General features: G+C 34.5%; 1 protein-coding gene and 1 long non-coding RNA gene across 6 annotated transcripts in view; one reads left to right on the plus strand and one right to left on the minus strand.

The window, feature by feature from the left end:
- Nucleotides 1-13,606, minus strand: part of fstl5 (follistatin-like 5) — a 390,165-nt gene that overhangs the window by 297,471 nt on the left and 79,088 nt on the right. For 2 of the 5 annotated variants that reach the window (XM_087280663.1, XM_087280662.1), the window contains exon 1: nt 4,414-4,713. The exons of 1 other annotated variant lie outside the window; for it this stretch is intronic. Coding sequence is in view for 1 of the 4 variants with exons in the window: in NM_001031842.2 (NP_001027012.2) it covers nt 4,414-4,436 (23 nt within the window). In the remaining 3 variants the exon portion in view is untranslated. 5 annotated transcript variants of the gene reach the window in all.
- LOC147840913 (uncharacterized) lies at nt 1,149-4,881 on the plus strand. The gene is made up of 3 exons (XR_015508025.1): nt 1,149-2,614; nt 2,754-2,800; nt 2,925-4,881. It is a non-coding gene; the product is annotated as an uncharacterized LOC147840913 (long non-coding RNA).

A 13,606-nucleotide genomic window follows, 5' to 3' on the forward strand; every position in this document is an offset into this window, starting at 1 on the left:
TTGATAAACGCTGACTTCCGTAGATTTTTTCGACATATCTTCATGTGTGTTTTACCGGAAAGGGAAATGCATGCCTGTCAACCTTCCTGTTTTGCCCGGGATTACCCTGTATTTCACGATTGTATCCCACTATCATCCTATAAAGGTATTTTCCCATATTTCTACAGTATTTTTAATGTTTCTATGAAGGGTGGCAATAAACATCAAAGAGCCGATCCTCCTTATACGCAAACCATAGCAAGCAAACCATACCGAACAACCCTTGCTCTTAAACATGAGTCTGTTCTGTGCTTTAATTTTATTTGGGCAAGAAAACACTTTTAAATAAATATAAAAACAGCAGGATTCCATTCCTTTCTATTACAGGTGCCGTTGTATGGAAAGGTTTTGTGCATATTATTTGGTACAAAACTAATTCCATAAGGTTGCCCCACCTATGTCAGTTCATGTAGTGCTGCGTGACTGTGATAGTGATAAATGATAGTGATCCATAGTGATAAATGGACGCTGTTTCCCACATGGATTCTGTGCATGCGATTTGAAATGGACTGTAAATGGAAACTCTAGGTTTTGGGTGCGTGTTTGAACAGACATATACAGATAATAACAACAATAATAATAATATTAATAATAATGGGCGACATGGTGGTGCAGGTAGTTCTGTCGCCTCACAGCAAGAAGGACACTGGTTCGAGCCTCGGCTGGGTCCGTTGGCATTTCTGTATGGAATTTGCATGTTCTCCCCTTGTTCACGTGGGTTTCCTCCGTGTGCTCCGGTTTCCACCATAAGTCCAAAGACATGCAGTACAGATGAATTAGGTAAGCTAAAATTGTCCATAGTGTATGCGTGGGAATGAGAATGTATGAGTGTTTCCCAATGTTGGGTTGCAGCTGGAAGGGCATCCACTGCGTAAAATATGTGCAGTTGGCGGTTCATTCCACTGTGGCGACCCCAGATTAATAAGGGGATTAAGCCGAAAAGAAAATGAATGATAATAATAATAATAATAACAACAACAACAACAACAACAACAACAACAACAACAACAACAATAATAATAATATTAATAATACTGACTGTTTCAACAGTTTATTTACCATTAAACAGCTTCAGATATTTATTTATTTATTTTATTTTTTTTATTTATGTATTTATTTATTTATTTATTCTTGGGGAGGGGGATCCCTTATTTTCATCGTGTTTTCAACATTTCCAATGTTGACATGTATACATAAAGGTAAAAAAACACTTGAAGGTGAGTAAATGCTAGTAATAGCGCAAATGAAGTTCTTTAAGGATATGGCTGTAGGATCAATTCATATAATCACTTACAGTACACGTCAGACTGTATTAAGAACAATAAAGCATGCACAAATGCTGGAAGATATTCAATCAGTTTGAGCTTGCAAAATTCTGTACGGCATTGTGAAAAGGGGCGGGATTAAACAAGATGATTAAACATCTTAAAAAGTGAGCGATTGGTCCATATTTTACATTTCTGTCCAGAGAGGTCATGTTTTGATCCTCGGTTGGTGTCACACAGTCAAGTGATGCGATTTCACAGGTCAGAGTTCACCAAGCACGAGCTTGTGTTTCCGGTCTGCAGGACGCCAATTTAACTTATTAATCTGCATCTACAAGGATTATCCCTTTAAGAAACAGGTCACCCAAAACAAAACTCTGCTACTCAACCATCCCCTGTCACAAACCTCATCACGTTTCTTATTGTCAAGAAGTTAATTACATTTGTTTTCATGCTAATATGGAAGTCAATGTTTACAAGTTTTTACCACTTTTCAAAGTATCTTCTTTTGTGTTGAACCGAAAAAGGAAATGCATAAAAGTATGGAAACACACTGTAAAAAATGCAGCGTTCCACACAACTTGTTCACGTTGTTCCAACACAATTCGATAGTTAATATAACAAATCAAAAGTGGATTGAACAAAAACAAACATTATATTTTCCAAAACTATCTCCAGATTTTTGTTGTTTAGGCTCATTTAAAAAAAGTAGTTTGAACTACCAACAAAAAAATAAATGTTTGAGAGCACTTGAGGGTGAGTAAATGCTGAGTAAGTGTTCATTTTGAGGTAAAATGTCCCTTTAATAATGTAAATGAAGGTCTAGAATGAGTTGGCTGTAGGTTAGAAATATAATGACCATATACTCACTCACTCACTAATACTTAAGAGTGTATATAGAAAAATAAAGCAAGAACAAATCAGAACACGTTAAAGTGGTTCATGCAGGGAACTTATACTAAGCTATTAGTGCCCCATTAATCTGCATCTACAAGAATTAACCCTTAAAGAAACAGTTCACCCAAAACAAAACTCTGCTACTCAACCATCACTTGACAAAAACTTTTATTCTTTATCTTTATTTTGAAGAAGGTAATTTGAAAAATGTTTATTTGCATAGTTAGTATTTTTAAGTCAGTGTTTACAGGTTTTTAACATTTTTAAAACTATCTTCTTTTGTGTTTTATCCAAAAAGGAAACACAAAGATATGGAAACACACTGTAAAGAATGCAGAGTTCCACACAATTCATTCATGTTGTCCCAACACAAAATTATTGTGTTAATGCAACACAATTAGGTGGATTCCCCTGTGTTGGGTTGCAGGGGTTGCGGCTGAAAGGGAATCTGCTGCGTAAAACTGCTGGATAAGTGGGCGGTTCATTCCACTGTGGCAACCTCTGATTAATTAAGGGACTAAGCCGAAAAGAAAATTACTAAATGAATTTAAGTTAATTGAACATAAAAAAAAGTTTCCCACAACAAAATTTCCAGAATGGTGTTGTTTAAGCTAATTTTGTTTAAGTAGTTTGAACTAGAATCAAACATATTTTTAAGTGCACTTGAGGGTGAGTAAATTTTGATTTTAGGGTGAACTATCCCTTCAATAATGTAAATATTAGAAGTTAGAACTATATAATGACTATATACACACTAACATGTTAAAATGGTTGACACAAGACTTTTGTTAATTTAACCTATTGCCACATCAACCTGCATCTATAAGGATTAATCTTTAAAGAAACAGTTCAGCCAAAACAAAACTCTGCCATCATTTATCTCCGCTGATCAAGTTCCTATTTTAAAGAAGTTAATTTGAAAAATGTTGATGTAGTTTGTTTTTATCTACTATGGAAGTCAATTTTTTACAAGTTTCTAACATTTTTAAAAGTATCTTCATTTGTGTTTTATTTAAAAAGAAAACAAAGATGGAAACACACTGTAAAGAATACAACGTTCCACACAATCCATTTATGTTGGCCCAACACAAAATTATTAAGTTAATGCAACACATTCAAGTGGATTGAAGATAAAAAAAATCCACAATAAAATCTCCACAATTGTGTTGTTTAAACTAATTTTATTTAAGTACTTTGAACTAGAAGCAAACATATTTTTGAGTGCACTTGAGGGTGAGTAAATGCTGAGTACATTTTCATTTTGAGGTGAACTATCCCTTTAATATTGTAAATATTAGAAGTTAAAACTATTTAAGGACCATATCACCCCCTAACACTCACTCCTGTATTTAGAAGATACAAATCCTACAACATAGTCAATCAGAACACGTTAACGCGGTTCACGCAGGACGCTCGCTCTTGTATTCACCAGGCTTTGCTATTTTCTAGCAGTCGATTTCTGTACGCACGCATTAAACAGACATCTCTGATCGCTGTGTCGCAACCTGCTGTCAAGTAGCACCAGTTTAACTAGTTAAACCGCCTCTGCGCTCCTTCGATCTGTTTTTGGACGCAAGAACACGTCCTATGTGAACGGCTCCGTATAATTGCACTACAGACACCAATTTGTCGCCCGTCTCCAGCAGCCATGTCAATTACCAGCGATCTCCATATACACGCGCACGCCAGATTGAACCTGCACGAGGAAAACAAGAGTATAATCCCCGGGAGCGCGCGCACGGTGTCACTCAAGGATTTGCGTGCTAAGAAAAACAACTTGCTAAGTACTCTGCGGCTAAATTAAACGGCCACGAGCTTTGCTCAGTGTCCCGTACGAACGCTACTTTTATCTATTTTTTTATTGTTTTATTTTTATTTTTGTTATTTGAGGCAACATAACATCCTATCGACCGACGAGTGAACTTGTCCCCGAAAACAGCATATGGTAAAAGCTCGTCTAACTTCATCACCCTCCATCAAGCACGGCTACTATTCTGTCAGATCTGCCCGCTACGCTGAATGTCACTGCACAATATGGTAAATTATTCACACTCCACATCCAAAGTGCTTTCCGTTGTTCCTTTCTATTAAATCCCAGCACCAAATAACACAGTGAATGCGTATTAAACCACACTCGAAATCCTCTGCTTCCACACACACGAAGCATGATCTTAAATCACAACGAGCTACAGAAAAAGAAGAAACAACATACCTGTGTGTCCAACCACAAGTCATCCAGAAACGTATTTCCAATTGAGGTTTTGAAAAATAGCACACTGCACTACTTGATGAGCAACAATGTTAAGTGATGCGAAGTAAATCCAATCCCGTGTAGAATATCTATGCAGTACAGCGTCCTCGGAGTTTGTGCATTCCTTCCGGCTGAAGTGAAATCCTGATTTCGGCACCTCCTGGAGTGGACAGCTCCGCGGAAGAAAGAAATAAACTGGAGTGGAATCCTGCGTTTCAGCACCTCCAGACTGGACAGCTCCGCGGAAAGCCGCTTCTCCGCGCTCGCGCTCCGGGTCTCGAGAGCCACACCAGCGCGAGCCTTTCACCTACTGGCTGCAACCCCGAGCGGATTTGCATACAATAATACAATCAGCCAATCAAAAGCTCTGCTGCAAAAGCCCGACGAGTGGAAACAGCCAGCCGACTTGTCTGAGCTCATCCGTTTAAATGAATTGCCCTTGACAAAGATGAACAGAGTTTGTGCGCAGGCTGTCCTGTGCTCCTGTTCCTTCCGCGCGGCGCAGCGTTTGCGTGATTGCGCGTGCTTGAGGGTACACTTATGTTGTGAAAAAAATATGAGTCAACACTGATTTACTACTAGCTTGTATATATATATATATATATATATATATATATATATATATATATATATATATATATATATATATATATATATAAAATTAACTAAATAAATAAATAAAAAATCATATGTGGCATTATGACGTTTTGGGCACGCACATAGGTCTGATCAATGCTTAAAAAGTAACAAAATAAAAATAAAACAATATGAATAAATTAATAAATAATTAAATAAAATAAATAATAAATAAACAAAAATAACTAAATTATAAAATATAATTTAAAAATCATAAATAAATAAATGAACAAATAAATAAATAAACAATCGATAAAAAAAATAATAATCCAAAAAAGTTAGTGTCAATGCTGATTTCTTACTTAGCTTGCAGACATGATGGCGTTCTGGGCAGTCACATATGTCTACTCACTCAATGCAAAAAAAAAAAAAAAAAAAAAAAAATATATATATATATATATATATATATATATATATATATATATATATATATATATATATATATATATATATATATATATATATATATATATATATATATATATATATATATACATACTATAAATAAATAAATAAATAAATAGGCTGGGTCAGTTGGGGTTTGCATGTTCTCCCTGTGTTGGCGTGGGTTTCCTCCGGGTGCTCTGGTTTCCCCCACATTCCAAAGACATGCGCTATAGGTGAATTGGGTAAGCTAAATTGTCTGTAGTGTATGTGCGTGAATAAGTGTGTATGGATGTTTCCCAGTGATGGGTTGCAGCTGAAGGGCATCTGCTCTGGAAATAATACGCTGAATACGTTGGCGGTTCATTCCGCTGTGGTGACCCCAAAGGACTAAGCCAAAAAGAAAATGAATGAATGAATAAACAATAATAAATAAATACATATTTAAGATAAAAATATCCCCTGCTTTGTTACATTACTTGCATAAAACTATATGTGGCAATGTGGTGTTTTTGGCATGCACATCTACTCTATGCATAAAAAAATATTAACAAAAATAAAATACAAATACATATACATAAAAAAATTAAATGAAAAAATTAAATAAATGAATGAGTTAGTGAACAAATGCATCATAGCAGTTGGGTTTTTTTATAGGATACCTAAATTTGGGCCAAAACAACCCAGACTTATTAATTTAAAATTCTGTTTTTACAATTCTTGTTTAACAAACTTTTAGTTGTTAAAATCGGCTTTGTAAAATTTAATGAAAATAACTTTTCATTCATCCATTCACTTGCTTTTTGGTTTATCCAGCCAACTTATCCAGCATATGTTTTACGTAGTGGATGCCCTTCCAGCTGCAACCCATCACTGGGAAACATCCATACACAAACATAAACTACGGACAATTTAGCCTACCTAATTCACCCATACCGGTTTCCCCCTATGGAATGTGGGGGAAAATCATTTTAAACATTACAATATTTGATTTAGGGTTGAGGTACCATTGTTGAGAAGTAGGTACTGTGTACTGTGGTGTTACTAACTGTGGTGTTACTAACTGTAATATGGACCATGATTTGGGCAGCCGCTGCGATCGGATCCTATACCAAAGTTGGCGACAGACTGTACTAAAAAAGAAAGGCGGGAGGGGTGGTTGGGAGAGATTTCACTGGGTTTTTCCAGAAGAAATAACAAAATACGGGAGAAATACGGGAGACTCCCAGGAAAAACGGAACTGTTGTCAGGTATACGTTACAAATTGCCCTTACATTGTGCAATCAGATGTATAATTTGAAAGATAAAATCCAATATGTTGTTAATAATATTTTAAACATAATCAGCATTAACATTGAACATGGGTGACGTAGTGGCGCAGTAGGTAGTGCTGTCGCCTCACAGCAAGAATGCATGTTCTCCCTGCATTCGCGTGGGTTTCCTCCGGGTGCTCTGGTTTCCCCCACAGTCCAAAGACATGTGGTACAGGTGAATTGGGTAGGCTAAAATGTCCGTAGTGAATAATTATGTGTGGATGTTTCCCAAAGACGGGTTGCAGCTGGAAGGGCATCCGCTGCGTAAAAACCTGCTGGATAAGTTGGCGGTTCATTCTGTTGTGGCGACCCCGGATTAATAAAGGGACTAAGCCGACAAGAAAATGAATGAATGAACATTGAACATGATAGCGAACAACTTATTATATAAAGTGTTGATCAGCGCCACTTTCCACCAGGAGTCTTCCTGTCTCCATATCTGCACTCTCACATCCATCTCAAGTATCGCTCTGATTTACACACTTATCAGTTCATTCCGGTGCCAAAAAAAAGCTTCATATATCTCAGAGGGGGGTTTCATGGAAAGACGACCAAAAATTCAGTCACTTAGAGACATTTTATTTCACTGAGACTAAAGTAAACACTGGGTTTTATGTACACCATTCTACATTTACACACACCAAATATTGACAGTCTTCTCTTTCTCTGAATATCCATTCCGTGTTTCTCCACAGTGCAATTATACACAAATATTAATCCAAAACACATCAGCCGTCCCAGCTATCACACTACTGTGTACCATTCATGCTATGCAGACCTTCTGTTTGGTAGACATGGAAAACAAACAAAAAAAAGTTATTATGTTTGTGACGGCACATTGGAGCAAATATCAGCCAGACGATGAATTCGCTTGGGCTCCAAAAGCAACTATAACTCACTCTAATGCCTCAACAGAGAAAGCCAGACAGTCAGAGCAACCTTACACAAACAACGAGAGAGAAATTCAGAGAGCATCTAGTCTGAAGAGTAGAAGAGCCAAAAATCTCTGCCGACTGTTGGATTAGCACCAAACCCACAGAAAGAAAGAGAGAGAGAGAGAGAGAGAGAGAGAGAGAGAGAGAGAGAGCGAGCATCTCCATATAATTGTTTTCACTACAGACCCACTTAGCTGTCTAAAAACACCTACAGTCAAAATGACGGAGAGAGAGCCCATATGGCTCAAGCTGATAGGCCGAGGAAACAGCACTCGCACTATAAAAGCTCTCACAAAAGCAGAGTGATGCAGACGCAGGGGGAGCAGCCGCTGGATTTAACCACCCACACTATGTAGGAAGCTAATTGCACGGTCTCATTCAGCAGCAGGACACCACTGAGCTTCTCAAACACACACACTCACAAACACACACACACACACAAACACACACACACACTCATGTAATGTGGTAACATGTAACTTGTATTGGAACTGTTATCAGTGGGTTATGCAATAAAATTACTTGCTGATATATATATATATATATATATATATATATATATATATATATATATATATATATATATATATATATATATATATATATATATATATATATATTCAGCTTGAGAATAAAAAAAAAATATATATATATATATTATTCTCAAGCTGTTCACTTCATGCATGCATTAAAAGATGGAATATTGGATGGATTGGTGTTTAACCTACTTGTTTAAATTAAGCTGAAACAGCACAACGCTTGAGTTTGTGACAGTTGTTTAATGTTCAATTCAATTAAGTTTGTAAATAGTAATAGGTTAACTTAAATTTTTCCAAATCGATTGTGTGGAACCCAGCATTTTTTTTCTACAGTGGTTAGTGTCCTGTTTTTAATCAAGCATTCCATTTGTTTATTTATTGATTTGTTTATTCTAAATCAACATTAATTATTATTTTAAAAACCATATTTAAGTATGACACAAAATGGATAGATGGTTGGATGGATGGATAGATGGATAAATGAATAAAAATTATAGATGGGAGGATGAAAGGATGATTAAATGAATGAATTAATTAATTAATGAAAATGATGAATGAATTAATGAATGAATGAATGAACAATTGAATGAATTAATTAATGAAAATGATGGAAGGATGGATGGATGGATGGATGGATGGATGGATGGATGGATGGATGAATGAAAATGATGAATGAAGGAAAATGTTGAATAAATGAATGAATGAATGAATTAATTAATTAATTAATGAGTTAAAATTATAAATGAATGAACGAACAAACGAACGAACGAACAAAAAAACAAACGAACAAACGAATGAAAATGATAGATGGATGGATGAATGACAATGACAATGATGAATGAATGAATGAATGAATGAATGAATGAACAAATGAAAATTATAGGTGAATGAATGAACGAATGGATGAATGAATTTATTAATTAATGCATGAATGAATGAATGAAAATGATGGAAGGATTGATGGATGGATGATGGATGAATAAAAAACATTAGATAGATAAAAATGATAAATAAATGAATAAAAAATGTTGGATAGGTGGATAAAAAATGGATGGATGGATGGATGGATGGATAAAATGATTGATGAATGAAATGGATACAAACGATTGACGGATGGATGGATGGATAGATGGATAAATGGATAAAAAATGATGGATGGGAGGATGGAAGGATGAATAAATGAATTAATGAATTAATGAATTAATGAATTAATGAATTAATGAAAATGATGGATGGATGGATGAATGAATGACAATGATGAATGAATGAATGAATAAATGAGTTAAAATGATAAATGAACGAATGAATGAACGAACATGATGAATGGATGAATGAATGACAATGATAAATGAATGAATAAATGAATGAATGAATGAATGAAAATGATGGATGGATGAATGAATGAATGACAATGATGAATGAATGAACGAATGAATGAATGAATGAATGAATGAATGAATGAATGAATGAATGAATGAGTTAAAATGATAAATGAATAAATGAACGAATGAACATGATGAGTGGATGAATGGATGACAATGATGAATGAATGAATGAATGAATTAATGAATGAATGAAAATGATGGATGGATGGATAAATGGATGGATGGATGGATGGGTGGATGAAGAAATGAATAAAAAATGATGGAAGGATGGATGGATGGATGTACAAAAAACAACGGATAGATAAACATTATGGATGAATGAATGAATGGATAAAATGATAAATAATAAATAAAAATAATAGATGGAAGGATGAATAAAAATAATGGATTGATGAATGAATGGATAAAAATGATGGATGGATGGATGACATGATGGTAAACCATTATCATAAAAAAGATGTCAAAATTTAACAGAATTTTTATATTCACATTGGTTTATATATTTGTACCGATCCAAAATTACTATATTTACTGGAAAAAAAAAAAAAAAAAAAAAAAAAACATGTCTGTAATCATCCTTTCAGGCAACTTTTTACAGCCACAATTTAGTTTATCTTGTATATATTTTATTGTTGCTTATATCCCTTTTGATTTTTACATTTCCAATGCTGTTTAAAAATAAATTTCTTCTATTGTTTTGCTCTCAGCAGTGCATATCCATGAGGTGCTGCTTAAATCGCCCTGTGACTTACACCCAACCTGAGAAACAGAACAGCCTGAACCGCATCTAACATGAAGTCACCTGTAACCCAGTCTTCAGGGACCGAAAGCAAAGCAAGATAATTATCCAGAGACAGAACTGAAGTCAACAAGCACCAATTATAAAGACGTAACCTGCGGGACGGAACAGGTAACAATACCTGGAGGAGCACAAGGGTTTCGACTGACTTAAAAAAATTAAATAAAAATAAGAGGTAGAACATGAAATATGAGACACAACATTCACAATTTACATTTAGCAAGAAGTACCGAGTAGGCATGTGGTGGTGTTACCTTTTCGTGTTGTGATAATTGCTCAAGCTTTTATTAGGATAATTGGTATTTTCACAATATTGAGATAAGCTGCATAAAAAGGTTACTTAGGTAGAATGAGAAAAAAAGGGACTGTGCAATTTTGTTTAAGCAAATGTTGCAAACAAATTAAACTGCAATAAGATTATAATAAGGTAACACTTACAATAAGGTCTCATATGTAAACATTAGTTAATTGAATTGAAATATTTGATAAAAAATCTGCAGAATTCTATCACCCAGCAGCCCAAGACTGGTTACTCACTGAAGCTAAGCAGAGCTGAGCCTGGTCAGTATCTGGATGGGAGACCACTAGGGAACACTAGGTTGCTGTTGGAAGTGGTGTTAGTGAGGCCAGCAGGGGACGCTCAACCTGTGATCTGTGTGAGTCCTAATGCCCCAGTAAAAGTGAAGGGGACACTACACTGTCAGTGGGCGCCGTCCTTCGGATGAGACGTTAAACCGAGGTCCTGACTTTCTGTGGTCATTAAAAATCCCATGGCACTTCTGGTGTAACCCCGGTGTCCTGGCCAAAGTCCCTCTATCGGCCCTTACGATCATGGCCTCCCAATCATCCCCTTCCACCGAATTGGCTCTATCACTTTCTCTTCACTTTACCAATAGCTGGTGTGTGGTGAGCGCACTGGCACCGTTGTCCTGTGGCTGCCATCACATTATCCAAGTGGATGCTGCACACTGGTGGTGGTGTGGAGAGACCCCCCCCCCCCCTCATGATTGTGAAGCGCTTTGGGTGTATGGCCATACAAAGTAAATGCGCTATATAAAATACACATTACATTATTGTATGCTATAATCCTTTTACAATTTAATTGGTTGAAATATTTGTTTATCCTGAACAAGAATACATAGAGCAATACACTATGTATGTGTGTTTGTATCTATGTATGTACAGTTGAAGTCAGAATTATTAGCCGCCCTACCCTATTTATTTTTTCCCCCAATTTCTGTTTAACGGAGAGCAGATATTTTCAACACATTTCTAAACATGATAGTTTTAATAACTCATCTCTAATAACTGATTTATTTAATCTTTGCCATGATGACAGTAAATAATATTTGAGTAGATCTTTTTCAAGACACTTCTAAACAGCTTAAAGTGACATTTAAAGGCTCGACTAGGTTAATTAGATAGGTTAACTAGGCAGGTTAGGGTAATTAGGAAAGTTATTGTATAATGATGATGGTTTGTTCTGTAGACTATCGAAAACAAAATTGCATAAAGGGGCTAATATTTTTGTCCTTAAAATGGTGTTTAAAAAATTAAAAACTTATTTTATTCTAGTTGAAATAAAACAAATAAGACTTTCTCCAGAAGAAACAATATTATCAGACATACTGTGAAAATTCCCTTGCTCTGGTGAACATCATTAGGGAAATATTTAAAAAAAAGAGTACTTTCAGTATACCTTTGCTTGAAATGACCCAATCTGTTCCTGTTTACATTAAATAAACCTGCTCCTGAGCAGGTTTAAGTTAGCAGAACTGTTGCTGACAACAACTCTCAGATGAGCTTTGAAAAACGAAACGATCCTAGATTGTGTCAAATCGTCAGTAACCAAATCCAGCTAATGGAGTAATCCACGTTTGAAGAACGGACCCCTGATGTGCTCTGCCAATCACAACTTTCAAGGTGTGCATTTCAGGAAAACTTAAATAGTCATAAAATTCAATATAAAAACTCCCCATACTGAAACCCTGCACCTATTTTCATCAACTTGCTCCACAGATTGTTCATTTAATTTAATACATGGTCTACATACTGGCAAGTGTCTCTGCTTAAAAATGTATTTTCCTGGATGCTGCACACCTCCTACAACATCATAAAAGTGTGTCGTCGTCAGCAGAAAACCACAGCTGTGTTTACGTCTCGTTCCAGATCCTCCTCCTCCTCCTCTCTCATCTCTTCATCCTGTGATTTAGTTTTTTCTTTATTGCGTGGTTGTGCACATCTAAGCCTTTTCTCTCCAACACTTACAATACATATTACTTGGTTTTTTATTTATTTATTTATTTATTTATTTATTTATTTATTTATTTATTTATTTATTTCGAACACTAATGTAAACTATAACCTGTTTGGTGTATGGTTTTATGTAGTATGATAAATCTGGAAAAAATATTGTACTGCATAATAATAATGACAACAATAATATAAATAATAATAATAATAATAATAATAATAATAATAATAATAATAATAATAACCATCTATATTTAAATACCTTTTTATTATTATTATTATTATTATTATTATTATTATTATTATTAACAAGTGTGTAAAATATTGTGCAATATTTACTTACCACTACCAACAAAAACATAATAATAATGATAAGAATAATTATATTAATAATAATAATAATAGCAGTTGTTGTTGTTATTATTACTATTGTCATCATCATTTTTATTATGATCATTATTATCATTTTTATTATCATTATCATTATTATTTTATTTTCATCATCATTTTTATTATTATTTTGTGTATTATTATTTTGTGTATTATTATTATTATTATTATTATTATTATTATTATTATTATTATTCATTCATTCATTCATTCATTCATTTATTTATTTTCTTTTTGGCTCAGTCCCTTTATTAATCTGGGGTCGCCATATTAGAATGAACCGCCAACTCATCCAGCAAGTTTTTACGCAGCGGAAGCCCTTTCAGTCGCAACTCATCTCTGGGAAATATTGTTATTATTCTTATTATTATTCTTCTTATTATTATTATTATTATTATTATTATTATTAATATTATAAAACTGTGGCTAAATAAATAAATAAATAAATAAATAAATAAATAAATAAATAAATAAATAAATAAATAAATAAAACAGTCAACCATAATGAACTTAGCACAAA

Source organism: Danio rerio, chromosome 14 (assembly GCF_052040795.2).
Source record: "Danio rerio strain M-AB ecotype USA chromosome 14, GRCz13ab, whole genome shotgun sequence".
Lineage (NCBI taxonomy): Eukaryota > Metazoa > Chordata > Actinopteri > Cypriniformes > Danionidae > Danio > Danio rerio.